Source organism: Parambassis ranga, chromosome 19 (assembly GCF_900634625.1).
Source record: "Parambassis ranga chromosome 19, fParRan2.1, whole genome shotgun sequence".
NCBI lineage: Eukaryota > Metazoa > Chordata > Actinopteri > Ambassidae > Parambassis > Parambassis ranga.
This window is the reverse complement of record NC_041039.1, coordinates 3977158-3997771: the sequence shown is the minus strand read 5'-3', so window position 1 is coordinate 3997771 and position 20614 is coordinate 3977158. Positions and strand designations below refer to the sequence as shown.

The following is a 20614-nucleotide window of genomic DNA, read 5'->3' as shown; positions in this document are numbered from 1 at the left end:
TTTAAGGACTAAAGGTTTAAGACAGTATCTGTCTAAATTTTTATTTAATTTATTTTTGAAAAATAAGTACAGTATATTTAAAAGAGCAGAGAATATATTGTACAGTATTTTTATGTCATTGATAGACTAATGAGTATCCAGCTGGTTGGAAACATACTGTATTTGTATAGTACATGCATAAATCACAACTGTGTTTCTGCTGTGAAAAATCCCATAGCTGTACTATGACTGCAGTGTGTAACGATCTTTCAAAAATGAGAACCTGAAATCAGATGTAGCTATCAGACATCAAATAAAAGACACACATTGAAGCAGTCATAAGGTGTAAGCTTTAATTTCATGAATAAAAAAACAACAGTTTAATACACATTTAACACCACCTATAATAAATAAGTTTCTGCATCCCCCTTTCAGAACTCGTCTTATTTCCGAATTTTGTAAGCTTTTATAGTCCTTTGACATGAACAGTGCACATGGAACACACACACACACACACAAAAAATAACATGCTTGTTCCTTGAGCCCTCTGGTTTCCCCTCTGTCACTACTCTGCTTCTAGTGAAGGTCTCTGGAAATGTACTAGGTGGGAAACACAGGCTCATGGGAGGTAAGAGATGTGGGTTAATGGCAGAGCGTAATAGCTGAGAGATGTCCAGCAGGGGGCGTTCCTGAGGTAACTGAAAGCCTTTGTGTGCTGATGATGATGGTGATGTGAGGTCTTGCACTCCTATAGGTGCAGGGTGACTCAGTGTAACCACATAAAATAAATAAGGGACATTGTAACACAGGTCAGTGTTCACATAAAAGCTCTCACTGCTGCTCACCTTTAAACTAATTTAGCTTCTTTTAATTGCACTTAAAACATGAATTGTCCATAGTACAGCTTCATTAATTAACTGCCACCCCTTTCTCTGACAGATGTCAACACAAGTCAATAATAAATCTTATGGAAATATTACACATACATATTTTTATATCAGTAGAGCTCATCCATTGTGATTCAATTTATTTTTTAAATGTTCAGTTTGCATTCGTCTTAAGACAACTGTAAGAACATTACATGGAAGTGCATCATGTTTGCTATTAACCTCCAGAGTAAATGGTTTTAGAACAACACAAACAAAAACAAGCTGTAAAATTTTGTCATTAGATTTTTGTCACATTTTTTACAAAGCTCATTGGTTGAATTTTGTTTGCCTAAAACGTGTTAAAACAAGTTAACAATGCTGAAATTGGAGTGTAAAATACCTACCATGTGTAAAATTCATCTGTACAAGTTAACCCTAAAACACCCTCTTATTTCTTCATGACAGGACCTAAACAGTTACTCTTCATTTAAAATGGAATTCTTCATTCAAAATGGTATTAAATAGATGCACCTGAATAGTTTCTGTTTAACTGCTGTGAGAGTATCACACCATAGTCTGTGTGATCAGTGCATTGCAGCCTTTTACCTTAGCTTAGCATAAAGACAAAATACAGGGGAGAATAATTAGCCTGAGGCTACCTGACAAAATCTGCCTGCTTGCTACTCTAACCACGTTTATTTGTTTAGTCTGTACAAATGAAAGTTTGCATTTTGTACAGACTAAACTTTTTTTGCCATAAACAGACATTCTGTTGCCTCTCCTTCACCGAATGTTATCAAATTTGAAGCATGTGAGCACATTAAATTTGTGTTAATTTCAAAATAACGCCTATCAGTAATGCTGCCTGTTGCCCACAGTGTTGTCTGAGGCCATTAGCACACCTGCTGAGGAATGAGGAGCACATCTCTGATGAGTGCCGACTGGAACCTCACTCTTCATTTCTGTCACCAGGCCTGGAGTCGGACCGCTGTCACCCGGTGTCACCACATGATAGGCCTAAAGACTAGGGGGGAAATTCACAGTGTCTGTCTGGTCACTTTGTGCTTCCTGTTTATTGCGGTTCCAGGGTGACAGTGCCTTGTCTATTTACCTACAGGTAGACGTGGGCATCCTCAATGACCCACTTTCAGGGGCACTTAGTCCTGCTGTATGGCAGCAGTTTGGGGAAGACCTACAGCATCACAACAATAACTTCCACAAACTTCCCTGCCGATGCTGTTTTCTAGTGCTACCATCATTGCTGTTATTGATCGTGGGATTTTTGTGTGTGTGTGTGGTGACAGGAGTGTTTTCACATCGATTAGTAGTAGCAGAGGAGCTGGACTGCTGCTCTATAGTGCTAAGAAGTACAAACTCACTCATCCATGTCTTTAAAATACTTAGTGATCATTTTCTTAACATCCTGTGACAGAAAAAAACATCAACCTATATTCACCTCACTCTGGCACTCTTCTAATTTTTTGACTGTGTGGGGCTTTTTTGAATGATGCAATCTCATCATCACATCACACCATCTTCATGGCGCCTATGTGTTTTTTTTTGGAGAAGTGCTCAAATAGCTCTGGAAACTCCCTCCTTCATTCCTTTCAAACATCAAATTAAATAGCAGGTTGACAAAACATTTGTCCATTTTTACAACCATATCCAGTACACTGCTATGCTGCCTCTCCTGACGACTTATGTCATCTTTCTGTTTCAGGGTCAGTGCTGTTGATGAACATTAGCTGCCTTGATCTAAGGAAGGCAGATGAATTCAAACATTTGACGACATTTTCTCACACAGTGCTGACATGCAAGGTTAAGACAGATTAGCCTCGCTTCAGAACATGTGCCTGCTAAGCTGTTTTAACCCCCTGACATTCAAACACTTGGCCTTTGCACTGCCAGCCTGCAACCATCCTTTTTTGGCCACTAGTGGGAGCTGCACTAAACATTTTGGGCCTAATTTTTAAGAGGATATTGTGCAAATGTAATTTCAGCTGATCATGGGGGGGGGGGGGGGGGGGCATGCGCATGTTGCGAGTGTGAATGTTTAAAGGTGAGAAAGAAGAGACGGGCGAGACGAGACGGAGCAAAAGAGACAGAGAGAGTGTTTGATGCAGAAAGAACAGACAATCCCTGCAGGCGTCTGTCAACAAGCAGATATGCAGATCTTTTTTTTCAAATCTCCAGATGTTTCAAAGACTTAAGTCACAGGTCTGTACGTCTGCTTGGTGTTTATGTGACTGTAGGGCAGTGTCCCAGTCACTTCCACTTTTGTTCAATGCTAACTTTGACAGTAAACTAAAGTTTCTCCTGTAATCATCTAACACTTTGAGACGGGCCTACAAAGAGCACGCTGTGTGCAGGTCCCATGTTCAGTTGCACGTTCAGTGATGTGGTACTGTTCCAGCCCTTTTTAGTACCTGACTGGACAGACAGATGGGGGGTAGGTGTTGGGAGACTCTGTGGTGCTTGTGGTCATGAGTGAGTTCTTCAGTGGGTGTAATAGCCATAGTAGTCTGCATCGCTGTTGCTGTCTTTCTCGCACACCTCACCACTACGTGGAGGTGGAGAGTTTTCTGTGCTGGATGTATAAGGTGACACTCGCCTCTTCTTGTTGTCCCCCACGCCGCCCTCAAACAAGCCTGAGTCAGCCGAGTCTGCTGATTTTACAGAGGGGGTTTCGAGCCAGGGGTCCTCTGCCACCACTCCCACAGTGTCTTTAGGCTTGTCTTGCAGCAGCGGTGGCGGCTGGAGAGGCTCCAGGAGTGAGGGAGGATGCAGCCTGGGGTTGCCAGGTGATGTAGAAGAAGAAGAGGAGGAAGAAGAGGATGATATGGGTCTAAACCAGCCCAGACTGGGGCCAGGTTTACTGGGATGACTGAGGTACTGTGGAGTGGGCCGGCTGGTGCTCCAGCCTGCGGTGCCGGCTCCTGATACAGACACACTGGTAGATGCAAAAGGATGGTCAGGATAGTAGGTGAGGGCATGGTGAGCTGATGTCTGGAGGGGGAAGGGCTTGTAGAAACCATTTCCACCAAAGTCCCCCTCGTAGGAGGAAGTGAAGTCAAGCCGGTTAGGGGCCACACCCTGCTGAGGGGACAGGTACCAGCGGCTATGGGGACCTGGGCTGGAGGATGGGTCTTTGGGCTGCTGGCCCATACCAAGAGGCTCCCGGCCATAAAAGCGGCTCTGGGGCAGCGGGCTCATGTACTGTTCAGAGAGGTAGCCTTGGGGGAAGCAGCTCCCTGGCAGCAGCTGCTGGCTCTCTGTAGGGGAGGGGGTGAGGCGATCAGAGTCAGGAGGAGCATAGAGCCTAGGCAGGAGGGAGGAGGAGGGGAAGAGAAGAGAGTGTGAGAAGAAGAGGAAAAAAGAGAAGGTGTTATTTCCTGCCCAAACCTCAAACAACTATCAAGCATCGCACAGTCCCTCACACTCTGCAGTGTGCTCAGCAGCAGTGCATAAATTACATCTATTTCAATATTAAAATGGTGACACCAGAACTCAAGACATTTCAGTACCAGCAGTGATCCTACCAGTGTTTCACAGTTTCTGGTTCACATGATAGTCTTCATTCTGTGCAGTTTTACAAATACAGGCTTTTTCTAAATTACTTACGTGTCATAATTGTCACGGAAACCTTTGGCGAAGGGGTTATGGTCTATTTTCAGCTGAGTGATCTAGGTAGGGAATAGGAGGAGGGCATTGAGAGAATGTAGGCAAAGGAAAAAGAGCAGACAGAGAGGAGGTCACTGACTCATAATTAATGAGGCTACCAGTTCCTGTCTTGTTGGAAAGCGTTCATCATTGGAACCAGAGAGTGGGTGGTCTCACATACAGCACAAAACTAGGCGACTTGGAATAGTGTAACTCTTACACAATGTATCTGAGCAGCTGTTCAGTATAGTGGAGTGGAGCGCAGTGCACAGGTCAGCTGAGGTGGTGTTGGCTCTTGCAATGTACAGTATAGTTTGCCATGCTGACACAGTGTGTATACATATTTGATAAATGCATGCATAAATCTATGTACAGCTCCCTCTCTGACATGAATCATTAACACTGTGTTGTAGAGTATAAGAGGTGTATTTGCAGCAGTGAAAGATACTGCCCAAATCTGTGATTCTTATCATAATTATTAATATAAAAAAGTCAAGAATGTGACAGTGAGACAGATCTTAAGTGTTTATGTTAACTTACATCTGCATTCTGATAGGCAGTGACGGCTATGAACTGAGTCTCAGGGAAGACGAAGGTCTGGGCTTTGGATGACAGGAAGGGATCCTCCGAGCCGTCCTCCTTCACCTCCACAATGTGAAGACGAGGCTGGTACTTATGGAGAGACTGCAGGACTATCATCTGCAGAGAGGGACAGCCACAATCTAATATCTGATGTAATAATCTGGATTTTTGGTAAGACTTAATCTGAATATTTTCACAATTATTTATATTTTATCTATAAGTGTGACAAAAATAATAGGGAAATTATTATAACATGCAGTGTTATTTTTTTCGAGTATGCCGACTTTAGATGCTGTACCTGAGCCACGTTGTTGGTGCTGCCCTTGTTGTTGGTGAGCTTCAGTTTACTGAATGACACCTCTTGTCTCATCCAGTGAGCTCCTGTGTTGGGAGAGTCAGGGTGCATGTACATCCTGTTCCCTGCAAGCATAGAAAATGTAGCATCAAATTTGGTAAATTTAAAGTAAAACTGGTCAATTTACAATAATCCCAAACAATGAAACATGTTCTAGTAATAACAGAAACACATAACACCAGATTAAGATCATAATCTGATTTATATAGAGCAGATTTACAGGAATTGGAGTTGCTATTGTTTACATTCCTATTACAGCAGGATAGAATCACAGATTTTTCACAGCACCACCACAATGACCTGCTAACCTTAAAATGTGTGCACCACATTAATGCAATATTAGATCTTATTTAGCAAAGTCGTTTCACCACAATTTCCACAACTGTAACACATCAAGCCTTGTCACCTTTTCACAACACCTGGCATATGTGTGACAGCACCTAGCTGTTTTTCTCATTTTTATAATTGTGGTTTGTTGATCATCTATCACACACTAAATGTTAGCTTGGTTGACTTTTGTCTATCGTCAACCAAGGTGTGAAGAGGAAGAAAGAATGAATGAAAGAAAGAAAGAAGAGGGAGTACAGGAATACATTTCCACTGTTTTATTTTTATAGTTTTATAAATAGAAACACGATTTAACAGACGTTAGGTGAATTAGTGCTATCAGTCTAACAGAACTGTGTTAAATAAAGCTAATGCTGCTGAAAAATAGAGCACCAAATAATCTGCTCTTAACCAACATTTAAAAAATCAACAATTTAAGTTGCACAGAAGAGCAACTCTCTGTAATGAGCTGCTGACAGCAAAAGCAATACCAAACTGTCCACAAAACCCTTGCAGTCTACTGGTGCATGATTGTGCATCACATCTTGGATGCTTTATATTATGCACAGACATTTGCTACAGTAAACCACTTCCTCAACATATTCAGTGTTGTATATACTAAGCTGAAGGCCCGCCTATCAATAACTGACCAGAGTTTAACACTTCAGCAACTGGAGCCGAACCCCCCCCCCCCCCCCCCCAACGGAGAACATGAGGCTGAACCTTTTCCTCATTACTTCTTCTTACAGGTGGTAAGTGTATTATAATTATAAATGATAGCACTCATTAAAGCAGTTTCTCTTAGAAAACACTGCATCATGTCTTAAGCGATCTGCTCTCTTCAGTAATTAAAGTCAGTAGTAGTATATTGTGTGTCATTGTACCTGGCATGTTGCCCTCAGCTTTCCCACACTGGACCCACTTGCCGCCCTGGTACCTCCAGTGGTGCTGATCAGCCAGAACCACATCCACATAGACATTATAGTGGGCAGATGGATCCAGAACGCTGATGTTGAAGCTCAGGAAGGGGAACATCCTCCTGAATGATCACATGAAAACACACTTGGTAAGAGAACAAACATATATACATTGTGCATTTTAACCAACAATAAACATGTGTTTTCTGAGTGATGCATGGATCTGCCCTTTAGTTCAACATTACTGTAATTTTACTCTCTGCTAGACAATTTAATGTTATGTAATCATTTCTTATGCACAGAAAAATATATATGTGTGTGACAGTGCAGGATACCCAGGATGCCTGCTCATGCATGAATAGAGGGTGAGGATGTCCATTATTCACAATGGCACAAGCATTTTCTCACATGTAGAACCTTCATGTTATTCTTTATGTTCTGAATTCCTGCATCTACAGTGGAGTAAAACCAGCACACTTTCCAACCCTGTCTCTTCTTTGATTCATATAGTTGTGTTTGCTCTGATTTGTATCAGATGCTAATGGCTCTCTTCCTCAGCTGCAGGTGGGTGGTCTCTCCTCCCCCACCCCATGGTTTGTGAAAGTTATACACTAGTGAAAAGAATCAGAATGACTATTTATGCCCTTTAAGGATAAGGAGGTGATGCATGTCAGGACCTACAGGACTCCTTCTGTTTCTGAAGAATCATAGTAATGGAGGGTGTGGAGGGGGCGACTGACACTCTGGGTGAATATTTAATGCTGCTGTTAATAAAAGATGCCTCAGAAGCTGCTCTTGATTGCTGGGGCTTTACATGTGGAACTTATTTTGATCACTGAGGGCTTCACTGAGACAAGGTAACTGGGAGGTCACAACGTCCCCAGTCTCCACGACCCGGGAAAGGAGATAGGAAAGCCGGGATAAATCCAAAGACTAAAAACAAAAACAACAAACAAACAGACAAAAAAAACACACACACACACACACATACCAATGTATAACACCTGTGAACTAAGTACACAAAATGACTACAAACTATGACAGACAGACCATGTTGACACTCATGTATACACTAAACAACAGAGTAGGCAACATGTAATGCTGACACAGAAGCACTTACTGCACTGCCCCAGGATAACTCAGCCAACATGAATGTTAAAATCCTTTTCTGGGCAAAATCACGCATATATTTCTTACCAAGCTTTCACAGATTGTCACCTCGTGATGAAGGGGTGCATCACCATGAATTTTATACTGTTCATTTAATTAAATTGCCACAAACCTTTAAAGATGCAGTATCAGGGGATTAGACATCAGCAGGCTGCATCCACTGGAGACCATACAACTCAAAAGCAGGCAGTTGGCTGCCCTGCTGCTTGCAGTCTTTATGCTAGCTAAAGCTAACTACCCAGTTTATTTTAAAACACAAGACATCACACGTGTTTATTGTGCTTCCCAAATTGTAACATATGATCATGTGTATTGTGCGCCGTCACCAGTTGTGTAGTCAGTGGTTGCATTGACTGGTAGTGTTTGCCTGCAAACAACAAGGTGCTTCTGTATGGTTCAGATCAGGTGCTGTGGCTTAGTTGGTCAAAGTGCCTGTCTAGTAAACAGGAAATCCTGGGTTCAAATCCCAGCAGTGCCTTTGTTTAAAGAATTTCCTCCAGGATCAACTGATCAAGTTTTATCTTATCTCCCTTTTTGCCTCATCTGTAGCAAATATTACCCAAACTCGCCCATAGTCATAGTGTGCCTCTCTTGTGTTCTTTGGTTTTGAACCTTTCTCTGAGTGTCAGATCCTGCCTCAGGCTGCTCTCTGTGTTTTATTTGTCGGTTTTTGTAACCTTAAACCTGCATTTTGTCAAGTAAAGCTCACTTTTTGCTTTAGTGTCTTTTGGCTTTCTATCTGACCTTTAACATGTTCAGTGCAGGACTCATATATCTTGAACTTTCCCTTAATTTACATTGTATATATGTTCTAAATGTGAATGATGAATGTAATAGCTGAGGTAAAGGTGAAGAAACATTTAGATGGTGATATGTTGCCTAGTTTCTGCTCACAATGCTTTTACACACACACACACACACTTGTCTTACCCTTTAACTAGTAAGACAAAACCTCTCCCTGGCTACAGTGCGACTCAGTTAAACAATCAATCATGGTTCTTGGTGAAACACAATCATGGCAGCAGCTCTGTAGTGACTTGCAAAGAACAGGTGAAAAGGCTCTGCTTCCACTGCAGTGTTTTATACAAGCGAAAACAGAATCTTTCTCTCTCTGTGTTATTCAGTATATATTACGAACAAGTGATCCAGAAAGTAGAAGAATACTTGCTGGTATTTGCTTCACTGATATTGTCAATTCACTTACACTGAAGCCTTTTATAGGAAATCAGAACTCGACAAATGGGGAAATCATAGAAAACACAACACAGAGGGGTATTTGCATGTGGGGGTGGAACCTAGGCTGTGTGTACAGAGTTCACTGAGAGAGGCTGGAAAACACTAAAACATAAAAGTGTGCAGTTATTTTCAGTGTGGTGGCATTGTGGTAATGAAGGGTACAGTAGCGTTCTGACTGCAGCTCTGTGTGCTGGATTTTACATGTTCATACTCATGCTCTGCCAGCTCTGATTCATAGACACAGTGACAACAAACGCCTGGTGTACTCTGTCAGTCTGATACAGGTGTGTGTGGACGCAAACACTCATAACTGTAGTCTTTTTCAGACAAAATACCAAACAGACAGACGAGTGTGGTGAACCAGCCAGTAATACAGAGACAGTGACATTTAAAAAAATCAAAATAAACTGTGTGGAAGAGAGGGAGAAAGAGAAGAGGAAGAGGGGTTGGTGGATGCAGGAGGAGAAACCAAGAGGGGGAAACGGAGGTTAGAGAGAGGGGAAAAGGAAAGAGCAGAGGGTGGAGTGAGAGTAGGGGGGGAGTGGTTTGTCCTGATGCAAGGCTTAAAGCTTGAGAGGAGGAGGAGGAGAGGAACTGGGTATTCACCAGGGAGAGGACTTTTCTACATGAGCGCACCCGCTGATTCATCTGGACAGGAGTTCAGGTCCAGTTTTTGTCACCGTGCATACGCCTGATCATCTGTGACGAAAACATGCCAGTCTACAGCTGCTGCCGGACACAAGCACTGTTCGACACGCAGACACTCATTTCTGAGCATGGATGTCATGCTGATGCTTGTAAGAATAGGGACTTTTTTTTTTACAACTGAAGGAAATTTAGAGGAGTTGTTGAAGACTGAGAGTAATAGTGTAATATTAATTTAGTTCACTGTTCCACTGTTAAGTGTTGAGTGTTTCTAGCAGCATGACCATGTATGCTGGTTTGAATTGTTATAATGGTGTAACCCCGTAGTCTACACACACTACTATACTTCTTTCTAATGATGTCACCATCACTGTCAAAATGGCAACCACATGAGTGTTGCAGCTGCATTGTTATCATCACATGTTTTACCTACAGGGGTGGTAGGCCAGAAAGAGTCTTATCATGTATTAAGATGGGTGATAAGAAGGCAACACAAACGGCCTCTTGTGGCTGTAAGGTGTAAGCCAGAAACTGGAGGACATGTTTGCACTATTAGAATGTAAAACTGCAAAAAACTTTCTGGAAGTTGGAAAAGAAACCCAAGAGACCTTTGTTTTGTACTTGCCCACTACATAAAAAGGCCCTATGTTTAGTTGATATCATCCATTTACTGGGCCTGAGAAACCAAGGATGTTAAATTTAAAAATCAGAACTGCATGTGCATGTTAGCAGAGCTGTGAGGAGGCCTCAAAATGATCAATTAACCCTTGTGCTTAATCAATACCATCAGTCAATTCAGATTTGTAATCTAATTAAACCTCTTTTCAGAGGTCTATAAGAGCCACAGCAGTGATAAATAAGAACTTTGAGGCCTGCAGGAATAGGACGGTGGCTGAATGTGCAGTAAACTTCACCGCTCAGTTTATTAGAGGAGGGTTATTTACACACTTACACACATTTTCTCAAGAGGAAGTGCTAGCTGAAAATATTGGCACTAGATGTTTCTGCGAAAAGCTGCCTATGCACCCGCATAAACAGCTGAACAGGAAGTGACAGGTCATACTGTCAAAACCTTGAAATAGTCCCACTTCTGCTTTCAGACGGAGAGAGAATGAATGCAATGACTTCCAAACATGAACCCCTAAAAAAGGGGATTATTGATATAATTAGTATTATTAGTATGTATGTAAGCCTGGTGCATTACAAAATATATACAAAGTGATGATTTCCTCAAAGGAAATCAACAAGAAGTGGAAGAGTTTCCTAAGTGCCAATTACATTTTATTATAATCCACTATTGATAGAACACCATAAGAGCTGCATGGTTTATGTCCATTTTTGGGATGTTGCTGCTCAGCAGACACTCATAGCACCATGCAGTGAGAACCATTCTTTGAAACAAGATAGATCAAAGGATTATTTCCCCTCTTATAAACTACCAGGCATCAGACTGATACATGCTAACAGTTTGGAGGCAGTGGGGCAGAGAGAGCAGATGAGCATGATTCCTTTGAGTCTGAAGCTCTGTCTCTGTGTTATTTACCTAAAAGCTTTCAGGACTTTCCTCTTTCTCCTCCTCAGGTTTCCTTCTTTGCTTGTTCGGTCAAGCAGGCATTTACCTGAAGCTTCTTCGTCTTCACACTTGAAAACTCTTGAAAATAAAATTTTCAACATAAATGCGTGTACTTCTTGGAAACTACTGCAGGGAGAAGCCTGCCTTCCTGACTCATATCTAAAGTGAGAGCAGGTGTAGGATAAGCAATGACCAAACAAATGAACAAGGAAAAAAGCTTTACTCTCTCTGTTCAGCTTTAGTCACTTCATTTTTTCAGAAACCCCCATTTTTAGCACAAAAACGTCCTTTGTTTCATTAATTAGTTGGAGCTGTAGCTTCAGATGATGTGTTTACGCCGACACCTCGCTCATGAACTTTGTCTCAGTACTTAAGCACAAACTGAGGAGAGCCTGAAGTGGCATCACCTAGTGAGGTGATCTGAATTTAACTCACAGATGAATTCATGCCCGTCCTTTGCTGCAGGTCGTGTAAATGTGTCTAGATTTCAAAGCCCCAGGTGTGGTACATGTGCAAAACTTCTGAGAGATCTGTCAGGCTATACAGCCAGCACCGAGTGGAGGCTGAAGAAAGCAGAAAAAAAGAGACTCTAGTCTTTTACTTCCTGCACTTCAAAGGCGCCTCACCTCCTCAGCGTGGCCATCTGAAGCCTCGCTGGTGTTTGACCCTTCTCTCTACATTCCTCTGGAGCTTCTCTCACCCTTTCTCCTATAGATACCAAGGTTTTGATTAACATTGCAGACCCCCTCTCTAAAATCACAGCAAAATTACGGTGAGAACCTTGAACCAGGATAAAAATTTCAAGAGCTGGCCTGTGATATTCTGCTCAACTTCTCTAAAAAAATCCTGCTGATTTTTTTTCACTGTTCTTGACACCTTCATCAGAAGTTCAGCATGGAAGGAAGGATGCTAAGATTAAAGGGAAATGACAATTATAGCGTCAGGATTTGACATTTTCGTAATATGAGGTCTGTGGTTTTGTACACAACATGAAAACTTGTTTTTTTGTCACATGTGGAAGGATAACACCTCTGCAGCCATTTCACCAACCCTGTCATCACTGCGGGCAATCTTTGTATCTGATTCTTTCTGATTCTTACAATGACCACTGACAGTTTATTTACTGATACTGGTTACTAACATTTATAGAAATGCAGTAAAATGTGAGAGTTTTTGTGTTCTTCCACAAAAAAATTATACACAAACTAGAAATTTTAGTAAACAGTATGCTTTTTTTTGTTTTTTTTGTATTTGCTTAAGCTTAAAAATGCAAGGAAACTATTTAAAAAAGAATTAATAATTTAAAAATGTAGCTCTTTAGGCAGCCAAATATTTAACCCTTATGTTTTTGCAAAAATACAGGCTGCAGCAGGTTGAACTAAAATTTGATTTAAAACCATTCACCCCCTGTTTTAAATCTCCATAGGTGCGTGGAAGCAACACACACACACACAAAATAATAAATATGAATAAATTAAAATATGTTTTTCCCCCTGAAGTTTAATAACAGTGGAGTCATTAAAAATATCAGTTTCCTGTTAGGTTACCGAGGTTTCAGATCCCACCATGAGAAACCTATGGCCTGAAACCTTCTGTCAAACACAAGTGTCGCATATTAGTGAATTAATCCTCATCGACATGACTGCATCTTAATGCTCGGTGACCTATCAGACGGGCCCGGCAGCGCAGTCTCAGGTCAGGAGCTTTCTGCTCTGCTCAGACCTGGCTCCTGTGACGCTGCTGCTCAAATTGGGTTTATGTTGTATTTTTTAAAGATGATATTTGGATTTATTCTTTCAGTCTGAACAGATATGCAGGCTGCAACAGTTTGGTGTTAAATGTTTTTTTAGATTAAATATTTTGAAAAGAAGTAATTTAAAGATATGAGGAATATAGTATTCTTACAGCAAAGAAGGTAAAATGAAGGCAGTCTTTATAGAGGTCAGGCATCAGCCAGCGCAGTTTTTTTTACTTAGGCAATTTTGATCAGGTCAAAACTTTGAATTAATTACTTTAAAAATTCGACATTATTTTTTTAAGACATACATCGAGGATTTATGACAATATTGAGCAATTTAAAAATTCGTCATATATTGTGACAAATCTTTTTGACAAGGTTAATTCTGAGAAAAAACTGCGTTGTGTTGTGTTGCTGTGATGTGATGTGGTGGCTGCTCATGCTCAAAGATAAGACTGGTATGATGAGTAATCTATAAAGTTGCAAAGAGGGCAGCGAAGTGAAATTTTCTGTTCTTTCGTTCAAAAAGTGCCAAGTCTTAAAAATCCTTCGTGTTTGATGTCAGGCAGACTTACCTCCCCTGTTTGGTGATTATCATCTCGGTTTGGAACTTGTGGAACTTGGCCCACAGCGGGTAGTTATTGAGCAGAGCCTGAGTCTTCCCACACACCTGTAGCCCAGGTAGAGGGTATAGAGGCGCTCTCTGGTAACCGTGCTGAAAGCCGGCGGAGTAATTCTCCGGAGGAGGAGAGTACACATCTTTCCCCCCTGTGGGAAAACCGTCTCCCGTCGCCGCGATGTAACCCTGCCCGGCTGCGCTCCTTGGCGGAGAGCGCACGCCGCCATACGGACAGCTGCTGAAGGTCTGTGCGTAAAACCTGCCGGGTTGCGCTCCGTACCCTCCCACCGCCTGTTCCGAGTGGTACGGCAGAGCTAGAGCGTCCTGCCCGCTCTGAACAGAGTCCGGGTAGTAAAACCTCGTGTCCTGAATTCCCATTTTAAACTCGGCTAGATCCTTACCGCCGCGGTGGAGGTGACTGCTGAGGTCGGCGTTCTTTCCGAAAGTTTGCGTTTCAGTCCCATTCAACATGCTGAGGTAGAGGTTGCCACCTATGCCGCCCATTTGCAGCCCCTCTCCCGGGCTGTGTCAAATGTCATACGTTTGCACTCAGGCGTCCAGTTGGATGAGAGCATGTGCAATAATAAAAAAAAAGAAATGATATAACAGTTCAGTCTGGACTACGGTACCCTCACCTAGGACTCAAAGCGCACGGACATGCCCTAAATTCTCGGTCGCTCAGAGTCTGTGATATTAAAACATCCCACAGACAATTTATCTATAAACTTTTGATTGGCCCTCTTGTCTTTTTGACGTGTGGAGTCGCTGCAGTGACTCAATCGCATGCCCGCCTGTCTAACCTGTGATATATACATTTTCTAAGTGGTCATATTTTGGAGGTGTGTCTGATGCGGAGGGAGGACGTGATAGGCTCCAGATATGAAAGAGCCATGCCCTCATCAGAGGCTAAGAATCACACACAAGCACACACACACACACACACCTTTACAAAAAAGCAAAAGCAAACAAAAATCAATGAGCAAAATATTTAAAAATGTCAACTGGAAATAAATTTGTGTTAATGTGCTTCTGTTTGGAAATATCAGTCTTTATTCTGCGCATATTAATAATTAATGATATGCTTTTGTTTTGTAACTCATTCAACGTTAAAATGGTGACACACAGCGTTAATTTGGCAAATAATTAATTATACATATCTGACATATAGCCTATATTTGTATATTCTGACAACGCATCAGTGTTTAACAGGTTTATATTTATCATAATGTAGCGATAAAACAGATTTTTTTACACGTGAAAATAATAATACAAAACTTATGTTAATCTTATTTTAAAAAATTCTTCCTTATTTTCCTTATAATAGTTTTCTGTACGAAGGAAAGACAGCAATCATTTTCAGTAGGCTCAGACGTGATAAAGTTAAAGGTGATTTCTTAACAAAATGTGATTTATTGTAATTTAGCGAAAACCTCAAGAAATATTTAAGAAAGCATCGCCCACTGCTGCATCGCTGTTTCAGTTTTTCCTCACCATAAACGAGTTGAATCATCAGCTCGATTTCAATTTCATTTTCCGTCTGAATCATACTCCTCACGACATTTAGATGTTTTGTTTTTAATAGAAGTGCTTTAGGGATCTTTTCAATCACAGTTGGGTAAACGAATCCCCCCAAAAAATAAGTGTTATTTTTAAATAAAATTCGATTTAGCTAAGCTTCTAAAAATTCAAATTTATGAAGCTTTCTCTTATTTGTTCATGATTTTAGGGGTCCTGTGCAGAACTTAGAATACCAGTTCAGTGAAGTTTCCTCATGAAAGCTCCTGTCAACGAAGTTAGTGCAGGTGCCGAAAGACGAACTAAAAAGCACTTTGGAAAACGTGGACATTAGGTTTGACTTGATCTTACTCCCAACACAGGGAGTGCTGTGAGGCCCTCAGCACTGACAGGGTTTGAATGGACTGATACTAAATGTATTCAGAATACTTTTGTGGCAGCAGAACACCTCAGACAGCATCACCAGGTTTCAGAAGATTCAAAATGAACTTTCACAAACGTTTCCTGAGACTATTATACACAACGTGACCACACACACACACACACAGTCTTCTAGATGGAACAGGAAGTCTCCGCTCTGTCACTGTTCAGGCATGGACAGAGGCTCTGCTTCATAAACACAGATGAAAGAGATAACCCTGAGGTATTAGCAGCTGCATGTGTGTGTGTGTGTGAACACATTAATAGATGCCACCCCCCCCCATCCCAAACCCACCCCTCCTTCCTCCACCTCCCTCCAGTGCAGGTATGACACACTCATCCTCTTCGACACTGTCACAGCTCTAATCCCACTTCCTGCATCTCTTCTAGCAAGGTGAGCTCACAAGGGCACACACTGAAGTCATCAGTGTTGACACGGGTGGCGAGAGAGCCACAGTGTGAGCGACATTATGGCTGCCCCAGCTAGCCAGGCGTGTCCACCCTCTCCTCATCTACCCACTCCCTCACCACCTCAGGCTGGAATCACCACTTCCCCTGTTCTGCCCTCCCTGCTTCCGGTGAGAGCTCCAGGCCATCACCTTGTGAGGCACAATCAGCTTTCATTTTCTGTTATGAGCGGGTCAGGTGGCGCTCATGTTCACAGCCATGCTTGATGACTTGAACAGAGATTTTTGAATCCTGAAATCCAGTCTTTCTGGTTTATTGTAATGAATGCACATACAGTAAGGGAGCAGCAGCTATAAATAGTGAATTAGAAGCTTCCTCACACTCAGAGCTGAGCTGCAACTGGACACGCATGTAAAATCTTGATGGTGGTAAAAGAATGCAGTAAAGGTGAGTGTGGCTGGCTTGTGTTCAGCAACAGATTTAGAAGTGATAGACAGGCACATCATAGGATGTCTTCATTAGCAGCATTGCCAACTGCTCAATTAAAAGAGATGATGTTTTGTGAAAAGGTGATAATAGTCAATAGTCAGATTGTTGGCATTACAAAATTGATTTGTCCCTTAAATAAAGGCATTAGTTTGCTTCAGACATACATTTAAGCAATAAAGTGCTATCTTACACTGCAATGGTTGTGGTTTGGTCACATTTAAGCAGAAAAACCTAGGGAAGCATTGCGGTTTAGCGTCACTTGAAGTGATGAATCAGAATCTGCAGTTACTACTTTGTTTTATTGAGCTTTCTGTTCCACAGACTTGCTCTTCTGGTTCACTTTCACTGCTCACATGTTGTTTGTCAGCAAGCAGAGAGGAACATTTAGCTACAGAGACAGATACTTCCACCAGGAAATGACAGAGACCAAAATAATAGGCCAGAAGACATGCATCCTGAAGTGAAACATTAGGAAAGATTTTGATGGTCAGATTAAGGTGATGTCACATTCTTGGCCACCGTAGTACCAGTTAAGACAAAATGTGCAACGTGGTGGGGTGTGAGTGGAGCTGAGGTGCTTAAGTAGACACTCTGAGACTGCACTCACCTTCATCATCATGCCCTTAATGCGTAACTGGGGCATTATCTATAGAGACCAAAATGTATGTAAATGTATGAATTTGGTCATTTTAACATGGAGGTTAAGAGGAATTGATTCAGTGGCCATCCAAGAACCTGCATTGTAGCAACTCTACACTTTTCTTGGCACTACAGCTTTAGCTTTATTTGGCAAGGTTGCTGTTTGGTCCATAAAAACTCAAAAGTGATTAAAACCTAAGACCCGTATAACCACTGCTAAGAGGAATGGTAAGGAGCAACCTCCCTGTCCTGATTCCAGGCCTCTGTAACGATGCTTGCATTCTTTCCTCTGTCTTCTGAATGTAACATAATATGGAGAACATTCTCTTGAAGACACATTTAATGTGTTTGAATGTAGCTTTATTCATCTGCAATGACCTAAACACTTTACCAAGTTGACACCACTTAGTTTATGGCTTGTTCCCGCTGAATCTGCACTGGAAAGGTCTACCAACCCCCATGTGAAACCTGAGGAGGCTACATGTTGCTCTAACTCATGACCACAATGTTCACTATGTCAACTCATATATGCTTATGTCCACTTTCTAGGTACTGTATTTTTTCTCCACTAGTATCAAAAATGCATAGTGTCATAATAATCATTAGCAGTAAATGCAGAATAAATTTTTCAGTTTTTTTTGTCATGTTTTAAGTCAACTGTCTTTTGGGTGCTCAACCCATCAGCCATAAATATTACTTGTCTTGACATTGCGTCGATGTGGGTGGGCCTGACATGCCTGACACAAACAGGGTTCACAAATCAAACTAGTCGTGCAGGCTGAGTCATGGCATTCATTTCAGTGGAAACCAGGGTGGTGTTTGTTACACACAGATCAATTAAAAATCTGATGTTACTATCACATATGACAGCAGTATCATTTGCACAACTGATGCATTAATCACGTAAATTTGGAACAGTTGTTTATATTTGTGAGAGAATGTTTAACTATAATACCTTTGACATAGGTGTGTTAAATCTTGACGTAAAATCATCTAATTAAAAAGAACCCTGCAAACAATGTAATAAAGTAAATTATTTTGCACCACAGCAGGTATATTTGGGAAATATTATTGTCAGTATTATCAGCTGGATGAGTGAAACAAGCTGAGAAAAAGGCCATATTTACTGAGCTCTTGAGTTTTTAATTGCTCAGACTTTGACAACTCTCTTTAGGATTGCAAGAAAACAGACTGTAGGTAATCCTGGCATGAGTTTGAGCACATTTGTGAGGCAGCGGTGGGAGCAGGTGGTTGGGAGATGTGAGAAGCAGAAGTGAGGACTCCTACCACCACCACCACCACCACCACTCCAATAATCACCACGTAAACGTTTCTCATTAGTTTTACTGAGCCGGAGCTCAGCCTTTTTAAAGTGGCTCCTGAAAAACCCCTTCCTGTCAGATTCATAATTAACGCAACATATGTTTATTCAAATCTTGGAATGGGGTGTGAAAGAGGGTTCAGGAGGCACCACCCACAGAGGCTGTGAAAACAGAGGGTGGTGGAATTAAGTGAGGAAAGAGAGAATGGAGAGATCTTGTGAGCCAGGCAAAGTGAGAGAGAAAAGATAGCACTTATACTCAGCGGAATTCGCACCCAATGGCTCATGAACTCTCGGTGAAGTGCAAATGTATTCCTCAGCAACCCAGAAACAAACAAGCTGCCACTTCCTCAGCCTATAATTAGCTGGTAATCAATGCTGGGTGGGTTTCTGTCCTGTCAGACGTCCCCAGCCATCATGGGGCAACACTAGACCTGCAGCTGTACTCTCTGCTCTCAGATGACAATCCAACATAAAAAATATTAAGCCCTGTTTTTGGAAAGTATTCCTCAGGTATCAAGCTCCCTGAATAAATGGAAGATGGATGCACATTTTGTTATTTTAGTTCAGGCTCAAGCAAGGTTGTAGCATTGTTTTGTTGTCTGACCTGTTGAAGTGGAGCTCTTCATGACCTGCACTGACACGTGTTGTGGTGTGAGCCCCTTACACGCTTACCACTTTCTCCAAGAGCTTGCTTAAGGAGGGGTGGGGCAGTGTCTGCTCTGCAGTTGACCTCTGACCCCTAACTAACCCCTGTAATTACAAAAAGGGGGTGTGTAAACCTACAGGAAGCCATGTCTCAGTTATGGACTGACTCTCCACTTTGAAAAAAAACAAAAAACACAAATCTTGAGAAATCCAGTTTGCAGGAAATGCTAAGATTGTGCACAAAAGGTTGTACCAACCAGCCTCTTCATGCACCTTCACCTTCATCATCCTCCAGATTACACATGTTCCCTTTTCCACCAAGGGGCTTAAGTGGCTTAGGGTGAGTGCCAAAACACCAGAGCCATAAAAAAGAAGCAAGAAATGTGACCTAGTGTATATTAATTTTTAACAAATTCTGATTTTTGCTTATCTGCTCTGAAACAGATGTAGACCATTAAAAACACTGGTTTCATTCTAATACATCTGACAGAATGGTGAGCCTCAACTAAAATAAACTATGATGTGACTGATGGCCAGTGTTGCTGTCAAGCCTGGCCTTAGCTGTACTTGTTGGTGCCCATGTAGGTTCATTCATGCTGCGATATGCATCTGGGGCGCGCAGATCCATGGGAGGTCCTGCACATGAACACACAACACTGGCAGCTTTATGTTACTCAGACAGACAGCACAGTGCACAGCTATGACAAAACAGGACAGCTGTGCATTTCCCCACATTCCTCTGGCCTGCTCCTTGAATGTACGCCCCCCCCCCACCTCCACCCCTCCTCCCCCCAAAACATTGCAAGGCTTCCTTTACAGACACCATAGCTCCCAACACACACCCACCTCACATGCAGACAGGCTCCCCACCTCAGCCACCGTCCACTCTCTCTGTGCCCTGTGACTACATTAAGAAATCATCACTCTTGACATGTCTACCCTGCTACATTAAGTGCTGCTGCTTTCAGGGTCAGCTACTCTGTAGGGTTTAACTACAAGAATTGTTGACATTTTTGCAGATTTATTATAAAAAAAAGTGAAATATCACATGGTCCTAAGTATTCAGAGCCTTTGCTGTGACACTCATATATTGAACTCAGGTGCGTCCATTTCTTCTGATCTTCCTTGAGATGGTTCTACACCTTCATTTGAGTCCAGCTGTGTTTGATGATACTGATTGGACTTGATTAGGAAAGACACACACCTGTCTATATAAGACCTTACAGCTCACAGTGCATGTTGGAGCCAATGAGGATCAGGAGGTCAAAGGAACTGAGTGAAGAGCTCAGAGACAGAATTGTGGCAAGGCACAGGTCTGTCTGAACATTTCTGCTGCACTAAAGGTTCCTAAGAGCACAGTGGCCTCCATAATCCTTAAATGGAAGATGTTTGGGATGACCAGAACTCTTCCTAGAGCTGGCTGTCCAGCCAAACTGAGCTATCGGGGGAGAAGAGCCTTGGTGAGAGAGGTCAAGAAGAACCCAAAGATCACTGTGGCTGAGCT

The 20614-nt window shown here is 42.0% G+C and overlaps 1 protein-coding gene and 1 non-coding gene across 2 annotated transcripts; one reads left to right on the top strand and one right to left on the bottom strand.

Moving 5' to 3' along the window:
* Positions 1-318: 318 nt before the first annotated feature.
* tbx21 (T-box transcription factor 21) lies at positions 319-14435 on the bottom strand. Its single transcript, XM_028431575.1, has 6 exons — positions 13627-14435; positions 6657-6811; positions 5389-5510; positions 5049-5207; positions 4470-4531; positions 319-4167 (listed from the first exon to the last, which is right to left on the bottom strand). The coding sequence occupies exons 1-6, from the start codon at positions 14172-14174 to the stop codon at positions 3345-3347; spliced, it is 1869 nt and encodes a 622-aa protein (XP_028287376.1). The 5' UTR covers positions 14175-14435; the 3' UTR covers positions 319-3344.
* trnat-agu (transfer RNA threonine (anticodon AGU)) lies at positions 8264-8337 on the top strand. The gene has a single exon. It is a non-coding gene; the product is annotated as a tRNA-Thr (tRNA).
* Positions 14436-20614: the final 6179 nt, after the last annotated feature.

Bases quoted from the DNA above. Each gene is read 5' to 3' on its own strand.
- tbx21 (XM_028431575.1), bottom strand. From the start codon at position 14,174: ATGGGCGGCATAGGTGGCAACCTCTACCTCAGCATGTTGAATGGGACT. The intron at 6,812-13,626 runs GTAAGTCTGCCT...GTGATCATTCAG, and splicing joins ATAATCACCAAACAGGGGAG to GAGGATGTTCCCCTTCCTGA. The intron at 4,532-5,048 runs GTAAGTTAACAT...TTCCCTACCTAG, and splicing joins CTGCCTATCAGAATGCAGAT to ATCACTCAGCTGAAAATAGA.